The sequence below is a fragment of the Exophiala oligosperma genome, assembly GCF_000835515.1.
Source record: "Exophiala oligosperma strain CBS 72588 unplaced genomic scaffold supercont1.4, whole genome shotgun sequence".
NCBI classification, from domain to species: Eukaryota; Fungi; Ascomycota; class Eurotiomycetes; order Chaetothyriales; family Herpotrichiellaceae; genus Exophiala; species Exophiala oligosperma.
Genome location: NW_015622821.1, coordinates 343,863 through 361,970, shown reverse-complemented (window position 1 = coordinate 361,970; position 18,108 = coordinate 343,863). Strand labels below are relative to the sequence as shown.

Genomic DNA, 18,108 nt, shown 5'->3' with positions numbered 1-18,108 from the left:
TTTCACTTGCACGGATTCAGTCCAACCTAAATGACCACTATAATTCGCATGACGTGGCGCTGTAGATGATTCTATATCGACCTGCCCCGTAGTTCTGTACGAGGCCAGCCTGCCCAGCTTTGTGTGCAGCAGACCAATCGGAGTACGCCACTTTCTCCGCATACAAGTTTGTTTACGTCCAACACTCTCACATACTACTACTACGTACTACTGTAAAGGTCGAGACAGCTTCGGATTTGCAAAGGCAATTGAAGACTGCATTCAAGGTCTGACAATGGCCACAGATGCCGCTGCTCATCCGCAGCCGCAGGTGAATGTTCACCATCGCAAAATCGAACTCCAGACTCCAGACGACTTCACGTACCTCCAGCGCAACCTGATCGCGTCGGCTCAACAGAAACTCGACCTACATTTCCCTCTTTCCGCTCTACAGAACAACGGCGTTGACAATGCTCAGCCCGCCACGATAATCTCACTCGATGGCGTGAAGCCTACCGAACCAACGCTGGCCGCTGCCCGAGACACCGCGCAGCATCAGAATGACCAACAAGAAGATCCACTGCGAGCGCGGGTCCGTCAACTCGTCGACGCGTTCATGACCCGGACGTGGGAGGGTGCCAGCCAGAACATCACAGTCAACGGGATGAACGCTTCCGAGTTTTCCATTCTCGCCAACGAGGCGACCCGTGCCGCCGCCGCCGCCGCCACCACCACCACCACCTCAGGTGAGCCCCATGAGGAAAGAGAGGGCGTGGATTTTGTGTACGAGAGTTACGACAGCAGATTACAATCACGAGTAGCGGGCTTGTACGGCGAACTTGAAGCCCTCACCGCACAGGTGAGCAAGCTCCGACGGACGGCACCGTCACAGGCCGCGAAGGACTTTAGTGATGCTTTGATGGTAGAATTGGCGCGCGACGATGAGCGATATAATGAGGGCATGGCCAGAGCACAAGAGAATGCGGCGGACAGCGAGGAGGACGGACCACTGAAACTCAAGACTCTGCGCGACGGATGGCACGACGATGTACAGGCCATGTATGAGAGCGGCATCGGCGAATTGGCAGTCCTTTCTGGCCTAAAAACTACGGCCGCCGAGAATGGACACGGAGGTGCAAGTTTGACGGAGACCGTTGGCAAGGTCCAGCGGGCAAGGACCGTGGCTATGGAATTTGAATAGGAGGCACAAAGGAGTCTATCTGCAAATCCATTTGGTTGCCTGTGCGAATTCTCACCATGGCATCGCATCGCTGATCTCGCGGCTGATTGCCACACGGCACTTCCAAACCACCGAAACAGGCCAGACCAGAGTCGGATCGCATATTCGACATCGAAGTCTGGAATATAGTCCACCTTCATCAGGACGATCGCCGCATCGGTGCGGCCTAGCTGCGTTCCGCCAGGAATTACCATTACAGGTCATTGGCTGGAGATCCGAGCAAAGGCGGCTGTGCCTTGCCTGAGTACTATCAAGGCAGCGATGAAGCTTGATGCCAGCATATCATCATGGGGAATGATGGAGCAGCTCTAAGCACTATGCTTCAGAGTTATTCGATAACGCAGGGCCATTGATGGTGCTGTGGCAGGTTAGGAGTACACGCGAGACATTCACATTCTCCGAGGTGTGTTCGAAGCAGGAATGCTACCCTCCGCCCGCTCTAGAAAGCTCTCATTGATAGTCATTGCGGGCTTTTCATGGGAACTGAAACGTACGGTCACGAAGAAAGGTAGACAGACTGCCGTCCAAACAATAAATACACTGCCTATGGAGTTCACCTGGGAGCTCTACATATACAGACGAACCTTGTGTAGTGAAGGAGGAAAAAAGGACGAGCGTATAAAACCCGGCCAAGCAGAATGGTACATAACAACAGTCCGAAATGACTTGGCTCTTCAATCTCATCGTTGAGTTTGTCCAGTACTGGGGCCGTTTTCTGCTCTGAAATGCTTCAAGCATGTCTAAATCGCTTGGATAGCGTCGTATTCGATGTCCTTGGCCTTGTGAGTTTGCACCTTCTACGCTTCTCTCCAGACTATGGCTGTTGCGCTTCCAATGGCATCTTTGCTCCCTCGGTAGGGACGTTCTCTGCTTTTGTGGGGGCCGTAGCAGGAGCTGGAGCACCACCCTCGAGCGGATCTTTCGATCCTGCAGTAGGGGCTGGCTGTACGACATTTGCAGAATTTTTTCCGGTGGCTGCATCCTCCTTCGCCCACTTTGGCGTTCTCACCCATTCGGGATCTTGCCATGGACCTTCGTCACTGTATTCGCACCCGCCCTTGCATTCGCAAGTCCCGCCAAACTGGGCTGGGAGATTCTCAGCAGGGACTTGTTTCAAGAGCTCACTCTGGTATCCCGAACCAAGAATGTGGATCTTTGCGACTGTGATAGGATCGAGGAAGGACTTCACGAAGCTGAAGACACTGCTGAATCCCCATGGCGCATTGATGATATATAGTTTACCCAGACGTTCAGGGTAGTAGTCTTGAGAGATAGCACTGACGGATCGTAGATAGCCATAGACTGAAGGGATCCTTGACACGCCGACTCCTTTCATATCCATGATCGTGCAGCATGTCTCGAGCAATTTGCCCGACTTCCGCGAGCAAGCTGGAAGTCGAGGATCCGCCACTTTCTCGTACTCAACGACGAGGTTCTGGACCATTCGTTCGGCAGAGGTGATCTTGTACATGGCATTGAGATCAATTTTCCCGTACTGCTCGATGTAGACAGGTCGGCCATCCTGTAATATTTGTAAGCCTTGCAGGACTCGCGATTCATACGGAGTGGGCACATATACCTTGTCGGTTTTGTGATAGTACTGAGGGTAGTACTTGAAAACTTCAGGTTTCTCCTTGTAGTCAAAATTGCGAACCAGGTCATCCACGCCGAATTCCTTGCGCCATTGCTCGTTCTTGATGAACCTAGACCCGAATTAGCATATTTCAATCAAATATCTCTTCACGCGATCACACATTTGTTTGGAAAGCTCGACATTGAACTTTCGTGCTCTCAAGAACCGCAACAAGGTCAAGGTGTCCAATCTTTCAGTGTATCCTTCTTGTTCAAGCATAGCCCTCAGCTGGTGTACCTGGGCGTCCTGTTCTTTGGTGGTATGGCCAGGGTGGCCAGACTGCGGCTCAGGAGCGGTTGTGGGAAAGTCATAATCATCGTATTTCGGGTCCAGATCCATATGCGGGTTCGCATTGGGACCTTCCTTTGATGTCTTCGACATGCTGACTTGTGGGATAGTCAAAGAAAACGGGTCTGAGGTGTTGTTGAGTCCGCTCGAATCTCTCAGGTCCGGGTCGAGCAAGGAGATGAGGGAGGATAGGACGAGGGGATTATCAATTTGAGTCAGGTCTTGAGAATGAGTGATGGTGGTGGCAGTAGTCAAGTCACCGCACCAACAATAACAACAAGAATAATAACTGACGACTAAATTCCGAGAATCACGGACACGGACTTCATCATCTGGGCAAAGAACAAGTTGAAGGGCAGTGCAATGGGCCCCCTCGCTCGCTACCAGCTATGACGCAGACGACCGACACACCAATAAGACTTCATGGTACCCTGGCACTTGCTCGTGTTCCTGGCTGAGAAGAGGACGTCAAGCTCCAGGCCCTTATTTCTGGCATAGAAGGGCTGAATTGCAGGGGCAACAAAGGCCTTCAGGGGGAATGACCATGCCTATTAATGCCAGGTTTTGGGCGTCATGTTCAACGACAGCAACCCCTAAAGTAGGTAGTGTTAGGTACTTGCTCAGTGACCATGCTCCACGCTAAGCCACAGGTGGCTGTTTGCCAGGCTTGGCAAGATTCCCGGTCGCAAATTCTTATTGGAGAGTGGCGTGTCTGATCCAGCCATTCACAGGTGACTCACTGCTTCTGTAATAAATATTCTTGAATTAAAGGATCGCTCAACAACGCTTGCACAACGACAGACATCGATCTATTCACATAAGTCACTGCTTTCTAAAGCGCCATGCTTGTGAAACACAGGCCAACATTTCAGGCTCAACGATAACGAATAAGACAGCCACCGACATAGACCTTCTTCGGCGGTCGATTGCTCCGCGCACAATACCCTCATCTTCATTTCGACACATTTCAACATGGCACCCAAGCCACAGAGATCCGCCGGTGGAAAAGGGAGATCAGGGGATGACAATAAAGAAGACCCTTTGCAAGCCATCCTCATCGCCGACACTTTCGAAACTAGATTTGCACCATTTACCCTCGAACGGCCGCGTTGTTTGCTGACTTTGGCCAATACTCCACTTATCGAGTACAGTTTAGAGTATCTTGCCAGCGCGGGAGTCCAGGTGGTCTATATCTATGCTGGAGCTCATGTCGACCAAGTCGAAACATACATCGAGGCTTCTCGGTGGAAGTCGCCTAAATCACCATTTGACAACATCACATTCCTCAGATGTGTTGCAAGCTCAGTCGGCGATGTCATGCGAGATCTGGATCAAAAGCATTTGATGTCAGGTGATTTCATCTGTATCAGTGGCGATGTGATTTCCAATTTTCCCATCGAAAAGGCTCTGAAGCAACATCGAATTCGCAGAGAAAAGGACAAGAATGCTATCATGACCATGGTTCTCCGCGAAACCCAGCCCGGCACGCACGACCACGCAGGAGGAATCGTGCCAACATTCATCCTAGATCCTATTAAAGACCGTTGTCTTCATTACGAGGAAGCATTTGCTGGTACCCAATTCACTGGCCACGTCGATCCAGAAATTCTAAAGACACCCGAAATCGATGTCAGACAGGACCTCATCGATTGCAGAATTGACATTTGCACCCCAGACGTTCTAAGTCTCTGGTCTGACAATTTTGACAATCAGGCACCGCGAAAGGACTTTCTGTACGGAGTGTTGAAAGACTATGAACTGAACGGCAAAACAATCCACACATATATCGTTACCGACTATTACTCCTCAAGGGCAGCGGACTTTTGGTCATACAATGCTATCTCGCAGGACCTGAAACAAGGTCTAGTCCCATCGTTGGCAGTTGAGAACAACGTCTTCGCAGACACCCATTACGAGCGCTCGCCGTCTGGTGACATCCTGGATAGCAAAGTGATCAGGGCCCGCCCTACGAGGATTGCTGCCGGTGCAATCGTTGGCCCAGAATCCAGCATAGGAGCTGGATGCAACATAGTCAACAGCATCATAGGCCAACGATGCCACATTGGAAAAAACACACAAATCGATGGTGGCTATATCTGGGACGATGTTACAGTTGGCAACAATGTCAAAATTTCCAGAGCAATTATCGGCCACGAAGCTTTCATTGGCGACAATAGTACAATAGGAGAAGGTGCCTTGATTTCCTTTGGCGTTAAAATTGCACCAGGGACGACAGTCATGCCAGGCTCTCGACTTTGCAAAACCCAGCAGGGGTCGGCTGCAGCAAACGACCATGCCCTGGTCGGCGGCGACGAAGGAGAAGGCCATGCATACGTTGAAGATGAAGACGACTTAGATGGCTCAAGAATCTCCAAACTAGTCTACGGAAAAGCAGAGTTCGCCGATTCGTTATCAACGTTAGCTTCTGATGTATCTCACGACGAGCTCTCTTCGAGAAGTGACTCTCGGCGGCAGAGTTTCGCCACGTCTATCTCAGACGAAGACATTACAGACCGCTTCCAGCATGACACAGTTGCAATCCTAGTTCAGCGCATGCAGGAAGGGAAGCAGGCAGACGACATGTTGAGTGAATTAATGGGGCTTCGATTTAGTGGGGGTGCCGATGAAGTTCAGGTCCGCAAAGCTGTCGCTATTGCTCTGATGAAGCATATCCACAGCGAAATCGAGGCTGGTATGTCCGCGGCTGATGCGAGTCGACGAGTTCTGAGCGCATACCATACTCTCATTCGACGAAAAGGGGCATCTCAGGCGACCGAAGAGCAAGTTTCCTTCTTGTTAGAAGCACAAACAGACTTGACCCGGAGAAAGGATGGCGGAAAGGTCTTGTTGTTTGTCATCAAAGACTTGTACGATCTGGAGGTTTTCGGCGAGGAAGCGTTCACGGACTGGTGGGAGGATGAGAGGTCAAGCAATGAGCCCGAATTGGCTGCCTTGAGACAACAAAGTTCGCAGTTTATCGACTGGCTGGAGAATGCGGAGAGTGAAAGTGAGAGCGAGGAAGATGAGGATGAAGATGACTGATTGCGAACCTTGACTGAGGAATATCACTACAATGAAATAAAAAGGATGTGATAGCGCAATAAGCTACCACAGATGTACCACTACCTTCTAAACGTGAGACAAGGCTGTGACAAGGACCCATTACAACACGTGACTCTCCCGCTTATGGCAGCGATGGCAAGAAACCGCTTTTCCGGTCCTCGCAAGCGCCACTTCACATCATCTGGCTGCACCTGCGCTTCCATTCCCGCCCGACATTGTCTGCCTTAATAAACCAGCACCGCAGCCTGGATCGCAACTTTCAATTTCCTCGCCGCCCAGGATCTCTATCATTTGTAACTCGATGTACTATTTTGATTGATATCTCCCATCGCCCTTGCTTTTTCTATGTGCAGTCATTCATTCAGTATTGTCTGCTGACCACGATCCTGTCTTGAACCCACTCGACGAGTACTAGACTCATTCCCTTCCCATCGTCATTTGTCGTAAAGCAGCCTGTCGTCTCGGTTGAGGCACAGCTGCTCCCATAAAGCCACCACGACACCCTCCTCGAGAAAGAGAAAGGCCGAGGACGGTGTCTCAGACGCCTTTAACCACGCATCTGTCAAGTCCCGAAAGGCATCCGCTGTCCCTCCACAAGGTCCCACGACACCCATGACAGAGCACGGCTCACCCTCTTTACAAGATATGGATTCAGAAGACGATTTCATGTCCGACTCACCTAGTGGTGATGAAATCGATTTCGACGAAGGAACTCAAGATAGTGACATTGGCAGTATAGAAGGTGGTATGTTACGCCGCTTGTGGGTTGTGAAGCCCTCGCTGACATGTTATAGATTTTGATCAGGATCACGACGGCGGCTTTGCATATGACAAAGACATCTTCACAAATCCGCAGAAACCCTATGAAGTGGACTACAAGGTTTTGAGTCCCCAGGATATACAAGCACTGCAAGACAGACAATTTCAGGAAGTTTCATCAATCATTGAACTGCCACCCGAACAGACGGCCATCCTTCTCCGGTACATGAGATGGAACAAGGAGAAACTGATCGAGTCATACATGGATTTCCCGGAAAGAGTTCTGGAAGAGGCAGGCTTAGGGGCGAGTTTCGCAGAAACCCCACATACCAAGACAGTCCCGGGTTTTACATGCGAGATCTGCTACGAGGACGATCCTGAGTTGCGGACATACGCCATGAGATGCGGCCACCGATACTGTGTTGACTGTTACTCCCATTATCTGGGCCAGAAGGTCAAGGAAGAGGGAGAGGCTGCAAGGATTGAGTGCCCCTCTGATGACTGCCACCGGATCGTGGACTCGAAATCGCTCAGACTACTGGTGGATCAGACCGTTTGGGATCGTTACCAGGTACTGCTCACGAGGACATATGTGGATGATAAGGCAAACCTGAAATGGTGTCCTGCGCCCGAGTGCGAATACGCTATTGATTGTCCTGTCAAGAAACGAGATCTCTCCCGGATCGTTCCTACCGTGCGTTGCTCCCACGATCATAGCTTTTGCTTTGGCTGTACCTTGGCAGACCATCGACCTGCTCCCTGCTCCCTGGTCAAAAAATGGTTGAAGAAGTGCGAGGATGACTCCGAAACGTCAAACTGGATCTCAGCAAATACAAAGGAATGTCCCAAATGCCAGTCCACAATAGAAAAGAATGGCGGTTGTAACCACATGACCTGTCGCAAGTGCAAACATGAATTCTGCTGGATGTGCATGGGACCTTGGAGTGAGCATGGCACAAGCTGGTATAATTGTAACCGTTTCGAAGAGCAGTCAGGCGCCGATGCACGCGATGCTCAAGCTCGCTCCCGTCACTCCCTGGAACGATACTTGCACTACTACAACCGGTATGCTAATCACGAGCAGAGTGCTAAACTGGACAAGGATCTCTGGCTTAAAACCGAAAAGAAGATGACAAGTTTGCAGTCTCAATCAAACATGTCCTGGATTGAGGTGCAGTTCCTTGACACTGCAGCGAAGGCATTGCAGGCTTGCCGCCAAACCCTCAAATGGACGTATGCCTTTGCATACTACCTGGAGCGGAATAATATGACTGTGATTTTCGAGGACAACCAGAAAGACTTGGAAATGGCGGTTGAGAACCTCAGCCAGATGTTTGAGAAGCCTGTGAATGAGCTGGCCGGTCTGAAGGTTGAAATCTTGGACAAAACCACGTACTGCAACAGACGACGCGAGATTTTGTTGACCGACACTGCTAACAATCTCCAGAAGGGTAAGGACTTGCATTCACTATCAAGCTTCTAGAACTGACGTGACAACAGGAGAGTGGAGTTTCAACGTAACTTTATGATGGAAGGACAGGACAGTGAGCACGACTGTGAGGATATCCTCCTTTGTCCTTCCCACCAATTGCAGCAAGCGCGGCGTTCGTACATGGGCTAGTTGGATGCATTTTCCATGGAAGAGGGTTGGCGCTTCGATTTGCGACACAATGATGGGCTGTTGTTTGCTAGGTAGAAGGGCGTGATGAACATTGAAGGCCGAGCCAGTATATTTTATGCACATGTTGTGGCAAGGATTGTCTCTGAAAACAAGTAGCAAAGCTTTTAGCCAGATGATGATCGCCATCACTCAACCAGATCACTCAGTGGGTCTCAAGATCCAACATCTATCGACGACTAAGATGGCTCATTCAACTTGCTTATCCGTAGCGGCTACATGATCACCGTTGCCCGAGAAAGACCGAAGAGAATGAAATGAATTGATAGAAGGGCATTGATACCGTGAAGCCGAATTGTGTCCACGTACGGAGTAAACATAATGGGCCTGTGAGGTACCGGTACCTAAGTATCTACCTAGGTTCCCAAGTTATTCGTAAGTCAGAGAAACACCGAGTTCGAAAGGCGAAAGCCGCCCGAGGTGTCAGCTATGAGCGAGCCTCTAGCCTAAACAAGTGTAAGCGAGCGAGCTGGGGAGACTAGAAGTACTTGAAGAGTCCAAAAATTATGCTGGACAGCTTAAGAGGCCAGTGATTCTTTGCCCGGAACTGCGGAGGCCTGCGAGTTAAGGGTACTTACCTGCCTATTGATACCTAACCTAGGTCCTTTGGAGGGTCCACGGCGTCATTAACCAGCCCGTCACTTTAGCTAACGCCCCCCAGTCTAACAATTTGTCTGCGCAAAGGTCTCGCCCTTGCTCGCTCAGATTGATATTTGCTCCGGTTACTTTTTTTTACCATTGCCCGCGCCATTCCCATCTACACTGAGGTGTTCTTCAATCCCGACTTGCCTCTGGCAGACATCGTATCCTTCACACTCCCTCCTAGACGACCGTTCCACCTGCTCGTTGACGGTCTCATCAAACAGCGAAAGAACATCTGCAATCGTGGCGACGTCAGCCAAATTCCCGGCGGTTCTGACCGCGGAGAATATGACTGCGTCGAGCAGTCCGGATGCCGTGCCTGGTGAGGAATTTGAGTATGTTGGCTGAACCGGAACGTTGGGGAAAGCATGTTGACATAGATGCAGTTACGAAGCTCTACCACCCAACTATGGCCTCAGCCATAACATGCTTGCCGGTGCCTTCGCTGGAATTGCGGTATGGAGAATCATGGAAATTAGGACACAGAGCATGACTGATTGGAATTTTTAGGAGCACACGGTGATGTATCCGGTCGATTTGATGAAGGTACGCCAGCATCACAAGTGGCCGCATTACAGTCACCCACTGACTTTCCCTCATAGACACGGATGCAGATCATAAATCCCTCGGCCGGCGGTTTATATACAGGACTCTCTCACGCTGTTTCTACGATATATCGGCTCGAAGGCTTACGGACACTATGGAGAGGCGTAACAAGTGTCATTGTCGGAGCAGGTGTGTAAAATATTTCAAGAGATGGGAATGGGTACTGACTCGATGTACAGGTCCTGCTCATGCAGTCTATTTCGGCACCTACGAAGTAGTCAAAGAGATGGCCGGAGGAAATCGAGCAGATGGAAAACATCATCCTGCTGCTGCAGGTATGCACTTTGCGGCCGAACTACGGCGCAGCGTTTTTGAATAGGATCGTGGGATACTAACGGCTTCATAGCTCTGAGCGGAGCTTGTGCTACGATCGCCAGTGACGCTCTGATGAACCCTTTTGATGGTGCGATCAAATTCCTGCTCGCTTCCACGGAAAGCTAACTGTCCGGCAGTGATCAAACAGCGAATGCAGGTGCATGGGTCATCGTATCGATCAATAATGCAGTGCGCCCGCTCAGTCTTTCGTGCGGAAGGTCTTTCAGCGTTCTACATATCGTACCCTACGACACTATGTATGACGGTGCCATTCACGGCGACGCAATTTATGGCATATGAGTCGCTGTCGAAAATTATGAACCCACGGAAAGAATACGACCCTATTACCCACTGCGTTGCTGGTGGGTTAGCCGGCGCTTTTGCGGCCGGCATCACTACCCCCCTCGATGTGATCAAGACACTGCTACAAACACGAGGCCTCAGCCAACAGGCCGAAATCCGGAATGTACGCGGCATTTTCAATGCTGCTGGCATCATTAAGAAGGAGTTTGGCTGGAGCGGTTTCATGAGGGGTTGGCGGCCGCGAATTATCAGCACCATGCCAAGCACCGCAATATGCTGGTATGTGTTGCTCTCTGTCCATGAACACTTTGATTATAACTGACACTTGGCAGGTCATCATACGAGATGGCAAAGGCATATTTCAAAAGAACACTACGACAGGAACATGAGGCACATATTAGCAACCTGTGAAGCACTCCTTTTTGATGATTCGTTTCTCAGAGGCGAAATCTTGGTGGCCCTAAAACGGCGTGGAATCTCCGGTTTCGGAGCGCTCTATCATCACCACTATGAAGATACCCGACTCGGTGCGAGGGGGGATGGCAATCAGCACTGATTCTGTTTTCGAGCATGGCCTGGTTGATGCTTTTCTTCGGCGGAGCATAACAGGTTACAAAGTCTCGGTAGGCCATTTTTGCATGCGAGAGGCGTTACCACGGGAAAGAGGGAAAAGAGTCGCAGATATGATGCATGTCTTGTCAGACAGCTCATCTGTATGAGCTTGGATAATCACTGTATATTTATCGAAAAAAACATTCGACGGTCGGTAACGTCTTCAGCTTTGTTCACCATGTAGACGAGCTGAACAGCAATGAGAAATACCATTGCGATGCATCTTGTTGGCCATTTTGTTTTCCAGAAGTTGTGTTCCAGTCTTCCATCAACCCCGTATAATTTCGCCGCCTAACCTCGGAGTCAGTGACACTGTGAGTATGTAAAATCTTGTGCAACTGATGACTCGAGTCGTTGGATATTGCTGGCCTTAGGAATCCAGGCCAACGGATAATAGGCACTGGGTTTTTGGGGGGTGACGTAGTGGAACCACAATGTGCCTCTGGGCTGTGTTGTTGCAGTGTGCCTCATTCGCCTTGAACAATAACTAACCTCACAGCGATTCCACCCATCTTGGAGGCTCAGACCCTTGCGACAGCCACTGCTAGCACTTGATTCTCTTAAATGCTGTCGTGAGCATGTTACTCTGCATCTCTACAAGCAATGATGATGCGGAGCAAGCCAGCCTCGTCCATGCAGAAAACCTACGATGAATCCTATCTACAATGTTCGACCGCCGTGTTCTTTGAGGGCCAGGTATGAAGTCTTTGCGGTCACATGCACAACTTTGGAGGTTTACTCATGTTCCGTACAGGGTAATGAAGCAGAAGCGCTTCGATCTTGGAAGTCTGCGCTGGATCAAATAACTTACTACAAAGCCTACAAACTGCCACTCAATTATGCACCCAAGTCCGAGACCGAACGAGCGCTTTTCGATTCCCTCAAAGAACTTGAGATACAATGTAAAGAACGAGTTGATCTTCTTGAAACGCTCAAGAGGAGCCGGCAAGAGGTTGGCAGGACAACTCCTAGGGAGGACAGATCAGAACGTAGTGGCCGAAGACGTCTCGAGAAACACAGAGGCGATGCAGAGACACCACAAGATCGACCAGGACCGCAGTGGTTAGGCGATATGACTGTACCGCCGTTGCAAATGTCAGAACTTCCAACAGCTACGCCTGCGATACTTTCTCGACCACCACTCAGGCCTGCGCGAAGTAGCGAAACAACTGCGAGCAACTCACCAGCACAGTACCCACGTGCCTCGCCCATCGGGTACCCCCCTTCATTGCCCGTGCCGACAACGAAAGTGTCAAGAAGCCCTAGCCCTGACCATGCCAGGAAAACAATGAGAACAACTTTACGGCCCGAAAAGAAGGGATTTAGAAAATATCGGTCGGCACCGAATCGTGATAGACAAGGGGACACAATGCGAGCGGCTGGCCTTGCGTGGGAGTCGCAGCCGCGCAGGAGTTCGCAACAGAGTCCGCGGCCGGAGTCAGACCCGACGATCGAGGCGAGACTGAGCGCCACGGCTGCTCGTCGAAGCATTGATCAAGAGGCTGCGGCACGCTCAGAAGAGCATCGCAGATCCCATCCCAACCCTGCTGATATTATCCCACCTCACACATGGCGGGAGCTCACAAACTCGGGCTACCCAAGTTCGACTATGCAAAAGTCGATGGAGAGCTTAAAACTGACATCAACTTCGGTGCCCGACTTAATAGATCTAGACATCGAGCCTGAGAAGCCACCCCAACCACCACCACACGGATCAGTGCCAGGACCGTCTATCTCCAAAGCAAGGACAGCATCACCCATCGCTCCATCAAGACCGCCAGATCTCGCCTACCGGAAGGAGTATCCTCTGCGGCCACAAAAGGTTCCACAGCCGCTTGCCAACAGTCTTCTTGAGAAGGCCTATCAGAGACCAAGCACTGGGGAGAGCTCGTCGGGCATATTCCGGAAACCTGTGGCTAGCTCAAGAACTTCGCTCGAGGTCCGGGGTCGATCTCCAAAACGGCGGGAAGAGCAGTCGGACAGCGAGGATGATGCTTCAAAACGTAGCCTAGCCCCGCCGGTCCGACCGAAGGGCACCCGGACGCAAAGTGCAAAGACCATCACTCCGCCTTCAACAGACGCCGAGTCATTGGACGATGATGGCGCTGGATCGGACCAAGAGAAGCGTAGGGTAAAGCTACTGAAAAACTTGCCAAAAGGGATCGACGAAGCTGCGGCCAAACAGATTCTCAATGAGATCGTGGTCAAGGGCGACGAGGTGCACTGGGAAGATGTGGCTGGTCTCGATGCGGCTAAGAAGGCTCTGAAGGAGGCAGTAGTGTATCCCTTCCTACGACCTGACCTTTTTATGGGCTTGCGAGAACCTGCTCGCGGGATGCTGCTGTTCGGACCACCGGGAACAGGCAAGACCATGTTGGCGCGAGCAGTGGCAACCGAGAGCAAGAGCACCTTCTTTGCCATCAGTGCCAGCAGCCTCACTAGCAAATGGCATGGTGAATCCGAAAAGCTAGTACGGGCTTTATTCGCTTTGGCAAAGGCCCTTGCTCCAAGTATCATTTTCGTAGACGAGATTGATTCTCTTCTCAGCGCCAGGAGTGGCTCAAGCGAACACGAAGCGTCAAGGCGGAGCAAAACGGAGTTCTTAATACAGTGGTCTGATCTGCAACGAGCTGCAGCTGGCAGAGACACGACAGTTGGAGATGCTAGCAGGGTGCTGGTTCTCGCTGCAACCAATTGCCCGTGGGATATCGATGAAGCAGCTCGGCGAAGGTTCGTCCGACGGCAATACATTCCACTACCTGAGGCGGAGACAAGAGAGACGCAGGTTCGGACATTGCTGGGCCATCAGAAGCACGATTTGAGCGCGGAAGACATTAGTCACTTGGTCCGCTTGACCGACGGTAAGAACGAAACAGACCATCCGTTCTTGATAGTACACTGGACTGACCTGTTGCATAGGATATTCGGGCTCGGATATTACAGCTCTTGCGAAAGATGCGGCCATGGGACCTCTGCGAAATCTCGGGGAAGCACTGCTATATACGCCTAAGGAGCAGATACGACCGATAAACATGCAGGACTTTGAAGCCAGTTTGGCTAGCATCAGACCAAGTGTGAGCAAGAAAGGTCTGGAAGAGTTTGAACAGTGGGCCAGGGATTTTGGTGAAAGGGGCGGCTAGGCGCAATTCGAGGGATCGTCGTTCATCACAGGACAACGCAGAGAGGCATCAGTCAATGTGGATTTCGGCCATTTCATTCCATGACACGTCGGATGAAGGAGCACTGGGACATTTCGGGGCGTTTATGGCGAAATTGGCATAACAAGAAATTGGCCATTATGCTCTCGAATCGAGCAGGTGTGAGGCCAGGGTTATTACGAGTGACGATAACGTCGTATAGATTTGACGAAGCACATTGTTCCATGTAGGATACTTGACAGATAAAGCAGACACTTGTACTACACTTGTAAGGACTCGTTTGTCCAGCATAGCATACTGTACTACATATACGGAGTATCCACAAGGTATATTTCGGAGATAACAATTCCATACTCCGTTCGGAGGTATCGAGAATACCAATTATATTTCGGAAACGAGACAACTACTTGTACTCGATCTACACTACGTCCACGGACTCGGCCTCGGAGTTCTCTTGACAATTTCACACCTTGTCGCTGGGGACAAAGCATGCGCCGTCGATGACGGGAAATCTACCCTTATCTCTCCAAGTCGATGGTTCGCCGGAGAATTGTGATAACGTCCAGCCGAATCCGCGGAAACGACGCCGGCCAGCAAGATCATGCCAGGAGTGCAGACGGAGGAAAGTAAAATGCAACCTGTCGGAACCGTGCGGCCATTGTGTGCTTTCCAAGAAACAATGTCATTACGGCCACGGATCAGCTCAAGACGGACGAAACGTCAACGATCGTGCTCCCCCTGGCGGTCGAAGCGTCCATGGACGCACTCCTAATGTCCGTGCAGATGTCCCTTGTGATATGCTTCCTCGGCCGACTGTTTCTACCACAGGACCAAGTCCCTCCTCGGATGCGTCTCGTTCTACTGGGCGTGCGGCAGAGGTACATGTTTCTGTCCAGGGGTCTCGTGGTATTGCGGGATCTTCAAATCCCGGAGAGGAAACCTCGAATGCCACCCAAGACGATGTCACCCATGGCCCACCGGAAGGGAGGTTCATCTTGAACAAATCCAGATTATTCGGTCAGAGCCACTGGACGAATTCTACTCTTGACGTACGTTGTATCGACTAGCTTACTTGCCTATACCTTGGTCACTCCTTGCTAACATTCAACAGCTCCAAAGGACAGCAGCAATCCTGAACGCCGAGTCTGGAAATGCTGGAGATAATGAAGGTCTTGCACGACTGAAGTGGGAGATTGGCTCCCTTCTTCAAAGATGCAAGCTATGTTCCAATAGGATCAAGTCTGTTCAACCGAGTAGGTGCTCATCGTATCCGCAAGCGAGCCCAACAATCGTGAAAGACATGGCAGATCAAATGGTACACTTGTACATCACCCGATTCGAATCTGTGTTTCGTATACTCCACGTCCCGTCATTCTGGAACGAATATGAGCGATATTGGAGTGACCCTTTGGGAGCTGAGACTGTCGTCAAACTCAAGATTCAGCTCGTTGCGGCCATTGGGATTGTCATTCACCGGGATCCCACTGACAACCCTGACACTTACTCAATGGCGCGTCAATGGCTGTACGCCGCGCAAGACTGGTTGTGTGGACCCGTGAAAAAGAACAGGATCAGCATCGATAGTCTACAGGTGCAGTGCCTGCTTATACTGGCTCGGCAGGCTCTTGCCGTTGGGGGAGACATTGTTTGGATATCAATGGGGACAGTCGTCCGGATGGCAATGCAAATGGGTCTACACAGAGATCCAAAGCATTTCAAGAAGATGGGTATACTGTAAGTTTCATCAAAGGTCAACAGAATCGTACCCCTTTGACTGAATCTAACGTGGTTGAAACCCAGTGAAGGAGAGACCCGTCGAAGGCTTTGGGCTACCATCTTGGAACTGAATGTCCAAGCCGCCTTGGACGCTGGAGTGTCACCTAGCATATCATTAGATGACTTCGACACAGCTGGTCCTTCCAACATCAACGACGAAGATATTGATGACCAGAGCCAGTCACTCCGGGAACAACCTACAACAGCCACGACGGACTCATCTCTCCAGCGTTTCTTGTTCCAATCGCTTGGGCCCAGGTTGGAAATCGCCCGTCGCATGAACGGTTTGGTACGAGTGGGCATGCCAGAGATGTCGTACGACGAACTTGTCACTCTTACCACGTCGATCAATAACGCTTGCCGAGACTGTGGTGCACAATTTCTCAGGACCGTCAGTCCCGATGTCGCTTCCTTCCACAGTAATTTTGCAGACCTTCTTCTGCGGCGATTTATACTTCATCTTCATCGTCCCCTCGCCGGTCGAGCCCGGAATGAACCCTTCTATTACTTTGCCCGAAAGATGAGCCTCGACGCCGCCATGGCCATACTATCCCCACTACCCAAGAACGCCGAGTTCTCGCGTCTCGTGCTGACGGGTGCGGGCATGTTCAAGAACCGCATGATCCACGCGTCTCTGGCCGTAGCTTTGGAATTATTGTTGGACGTTGAAGAGCAAGCCTGCCCCTTACCAGTGGTGTCTTTTGCTCCACAGGGACAGGTACCCCCTTTTGGACCTTATCGAAGGATGCTGATCGAGGCGTTGCGAGAGGCGATTCGACAGTCGGCGGAGAGGATCCGCCTTGGAGAAACGAATGTGAAGCTTCATATGAAATTGAGCATGGCCATGCGTCAGGCCGAGGTGGCGCGTGGGTGCTCGTCGTCGTCGTCGACTACGTTAGTGGCACAACTGGCCCAAAGCGCAAAGGAAAGCTTGGAGAGTTCTTATGCTCTCATCCTGCAGAGGGCGGCTGCTGAAGGAGTCGTCGTCGAGGCTGGATCTAACGGTCGCGGCGGCCTGTCGGAGGATTTTGATCCGGATGGATTCGATCTAGATACCTTTTCGATCGGATCCGGTTTGTTCAATCTGGATGATTTGTTTTTCATACCTCCAGAGTTGGACATGGAAGGTGTGTTGCCTCCTTCTTTAGGTTGAGATGAAGGATGGGGGCACGTTCGCACCATCTTAGTTTACAGTGCCATCATATCAAGTAGGACTGACGTAGTGGATATCTGTAGGTACGCTTATGGCCACGGCCTCGAGAAGTGACCGTAAACCACCTTGATCTTCTATTCCTAGTATTCATTCTTGTTTCCAACCGACCTCTGTCGAGAACTCCACCGATAACAGCCCCGTCAGCGGCTGAGGCCGAGCCGCGCGGAGCGGGATTTGGAGGCGGCCACTACTCCGTACAGAGTGCCCATACAGTATCTCCATCACGTGGCGGGGATTTGGTACGTTGTTGTATACCGAAGAGACGGAGTATACGCAGCGGCTTAAAGAGCAGTATGTATAAAAGGCAGAGAGAAGCTCTCCGCCTTCATTTCTCTACAACCTAAAACTCGTGTTCGGTACAACTCTAGGAGCAAGAATATATTTTCACTCAACATCATCCGTGTGTATACTTTGTCCAAAAAAGCACAACCATGGCGGCATCCTCGTCATCATCAACAACCCTACCAAGCCATCATCGAGCTCTCGTTCTCGAAACACTCGAAGAAGGGTTTTCTATCAAGCCGGTCCCGACGCCGCGACCTGGTCCGGGGAGCGTGGTGGTGCGGGTCATCGAGGCCGGAGTCATCTCGTACCACCGCGACATCTACAACGGGAAACGACACTATGATTTCCCCAAGCCCATCGTGGGAGGGTTGAGCGCCATCGGCCGGGTCGTGGCCGTGGGCGAGGACGCGGTGGTGTTGAAGCCGGGCCAGCTCGTCTACGTGGACTGCGTCGTGCACGCTCGTGACAACCCGGACTCGTTGTTCCTGATGGCCATCCACGACGGCGTCGACGAGGCGAGCCGGAAACTCAGCAGCGACGTGTGGCGCGACGGAGCCT

The 18,108-nt window shown here is 51.2% G+C and overlaps 7 protein-coding genes across 9 annotated transcripts; 6 read left to right on the top strand and 1 right to left on the bottom strand.

Moving 5' to 3' along the window:
- The first annotated feature begins 218 nt into the window (after positions 1-218).
- Positions 219-1,948, top strand: PV06_04277 (uncharacterized protein). Its single transcript, XM_016405150.1, has one exon. It carries the CDS (start codon positions 275-277, stop codon positions 1,178-1,180), a length of 906 nt encoding a protein of 301 aa, XP_016263356.1. The 5' UTR covers positions 219-274; the 3' UTR covers positions 1,181-1,948.
- On the bottom strand, positions 1,737-3,482 carry PV06_04276 (uncharacterized protein). The gene is made up of 3 exons (XM_016405149.1): positions 2,974-3,482; positions 2,799-2,922; positions 1,737-2,741 (listed from the first exon to the last, which is right to left on the bottom strand). The coding sequence occupies exons 1-3, from the start codon at positions 3,231-3,233 to the stop codon at positions 2,034-2,036; spliced, it is 1,092 nt and encodes a 363-aa protein (XP_016263355.1). The 5' UTR covers positions 3,234-3,482; the 3' UTR covers positions 1,737-2,033.
- A 434-nt stretch (positions 3,483-3,916) lies between these two features.
- PV06_04275 (uncharacterized protein) lies at positions 3,917-6,265 on the top strand. Its single transcript, XM_016405148.1, has one exon. It carries the CDS (start codon positions 4,113-4,115, stop codon positions 6,180-6,182), a length of 2,070 nt encoding a protein of 689 aa, XP_016263354.1. The 5' UTR covers positions 3,917-4,112; the 3' UTR covers positions 6,183-6,265.
- Positions 6,266-6,394: 129 nt separating this feature from the next.
- PV06_04274 (uncharacterized protein) lies at positions 6,395-8,972 on the top strand. Its single transcript, XM_016405147.1, has 3 exons — positions 6,395-6,948; positions 6,998-8,413; positions 8,463-8,972. Exons 1-3 carry the CDS (start codon positions 6,816-6,818, stop codon positions 8,489-8,491), a joined length of 1,578 nt encoding a protein of 525 aa, XP_016263353.1. The 5' UTR covers positions 6,395-6,815; the 3' UTR covers positions 8,492-8,972.
- Positions 8,973-9,241: 269 nt separating this feature from the next.
- Positions 9,242-11,340, top strand: PV06_04273 (uncharacterized protein). Its single transcript, XM_016405146.1, has 8 exons — positions 9,242-9,617; positions 9,669-9,738; positions 9,793-9,828; positions 9,885-10,017; positions 10,068-10,163; positions 10,235-10,291; positions 10,341-10,785; positions 10,839-11,340. The coding sequence occupies exons 1-8, from the start codon at positions 9,571-9,573 to the stop codon at positions 10,915-10,917; spliced, it is 963 nt and encodes a 320-aa protein (XP_016263352.1). The 5' UTR covers positions 9,242-9,570; the 3' UTR covers positions 10,918-11,340.
- Positions 11,341-11,605: 265 nt separating this feature from the next.
- On the top strand, positions 11,606-14,598 carry PV06_04272. 3 transcript variants are annotated; one of them, XM_016405144.1, is made up of 3 exons: positions 11,606-11,814; positions 11,873-13,979; positions 14,038-14,598. In XM_016405144.1, exons 1-3 carry the CDS (start codon positions 11,722-11,724, stop codon positions 14,256-14,258), a joined length of 2,421 nt encoding a protein of 806 aa, XP_016263350.1. In that variant the 5' UTR covers positions 11,606-11,721; the 3' UTR covers positions 14,259-14,598. The 3 variants fall into 3 exon arrangements, with proteins under 3 accessions (XP_016263350.1, XP_016263351.1, XP_016263349.1); XM_016405145.1 differs by having other exon boundaries at positions 11,873-14,598; XM_016405143.1 differs by having other exon boundaries at positions 11,606-13,979.
- Positions 14,599-14,776: 178 nt separating this feature from the next.
- PV06_04271 (uncharacterized protein) lies at positions 14,777-17,205 on the top strand (the record flags this gene model as incomplete). Its single annotated transcript, XM_016405142.1, has 3 exons — positions 14,777-15,325; positions 15,388-16,010; positions 16,077-17,205. The coding sequence occupies 3 exons, from the start codon at positions 14,777-14,779 to the stop codon at positions 17,203-17,205; spliced, it is 2,301 nt and encodes a 766-aa protein (XP_016263348.1).
- Positions 17,206-18,108: the final 903 nt, after the last annotated feature.

Bases quoted from the DNA above. Each gene is read 5' to 3' on its own strand.
- PV06_04277 (XM_016405150.1), top strand. From the start codon at position 275: ATGGCCACAGATGCCGCTGCTCATCCGCAGCCGCAGGTGAATGTTCAC.
- PV06_04274 (XM_016405147.1), top strand. From the start codon at position 6,816: ATGACAGAGCACGGCTCACCCTCTTTACAAGATATGGATTCAGAAGAC. The intron at 6,949-6,997 runs GTATGTTACGCC...GACATGTTATAG, and splicing joins CATTGGCAGTATAGAAGGTG to ATTTTGATCAGGATCACGAC. The intron at 8,414-8,462 runs GTAAGGACTTGC...ACGTGACAACAG, and splicing joins TGCTAACAATCTCCAGAAGG to GAGAGTGGAGTTTCAACGTA.
- PV06_04276 (XM_016405149.1), bottom strand. From the start codon at position 3,233: ATGTCGAAGACATCAAAGGAAGGTCCCAATGCGAACCCGCATATGGAT. The intron at 2,923-2,973 runs GTGTGATCGCGT...ATTCGGGTCTAG, and splicing joins GTCGAGCTTTCCAAACAAAT to GTTCATCAAGAACGAGCAAT. The intron at 2,742-2,798 runs GTATATGTGCCC...CAAATATTACAG, and splicing joins ACTATCACAAAACCGACAAG to GATGGCCGACCTGTCTACAT.
- PV06_04272 (XM_016405143.1), top strand. From the start codon at position 11,768: ATGAATCCTATCTACAATGTTCGACCGCCGTGTTCTTTGAGGGCCAGG. The intron at 13,980-14,037 runs GTAAGAACGAAA...CCTGTTGCATAG, and splicing joins CTTGGTCCGCTTGACCGACG to GATATTCGGGCTCGGATATT.
- PV06_04275 (XM_016405148.1), top strand. From the start codon at position 4,113: ATGGCACCCAAGCCACAGAGATCCGCCGGTGGAAAAGGGAGATCAGGG.
- PV06_04273 (XM_016405146.1), top strand. From the start codon at position 9,571: ATGACTGCGTCGAGCAGTCCGGATGCCGTGCCTGGTGAGGAATTTGA. The intron at 10,164-10,234 runs GTATGCACTTTG...ACGGCTTCATAG, and splicing joins ACATCATCCTGCTGCTGCAG to CTCTGAGCGGAGCTTGTGCT. The intron at 10,292-10,340 runs GTGCGATCAAAT...ACTGTCCGGCAG, and splicing joins TCTGATGAACCCTTTTGATG to TGATCAAACAGCGAATGCAG.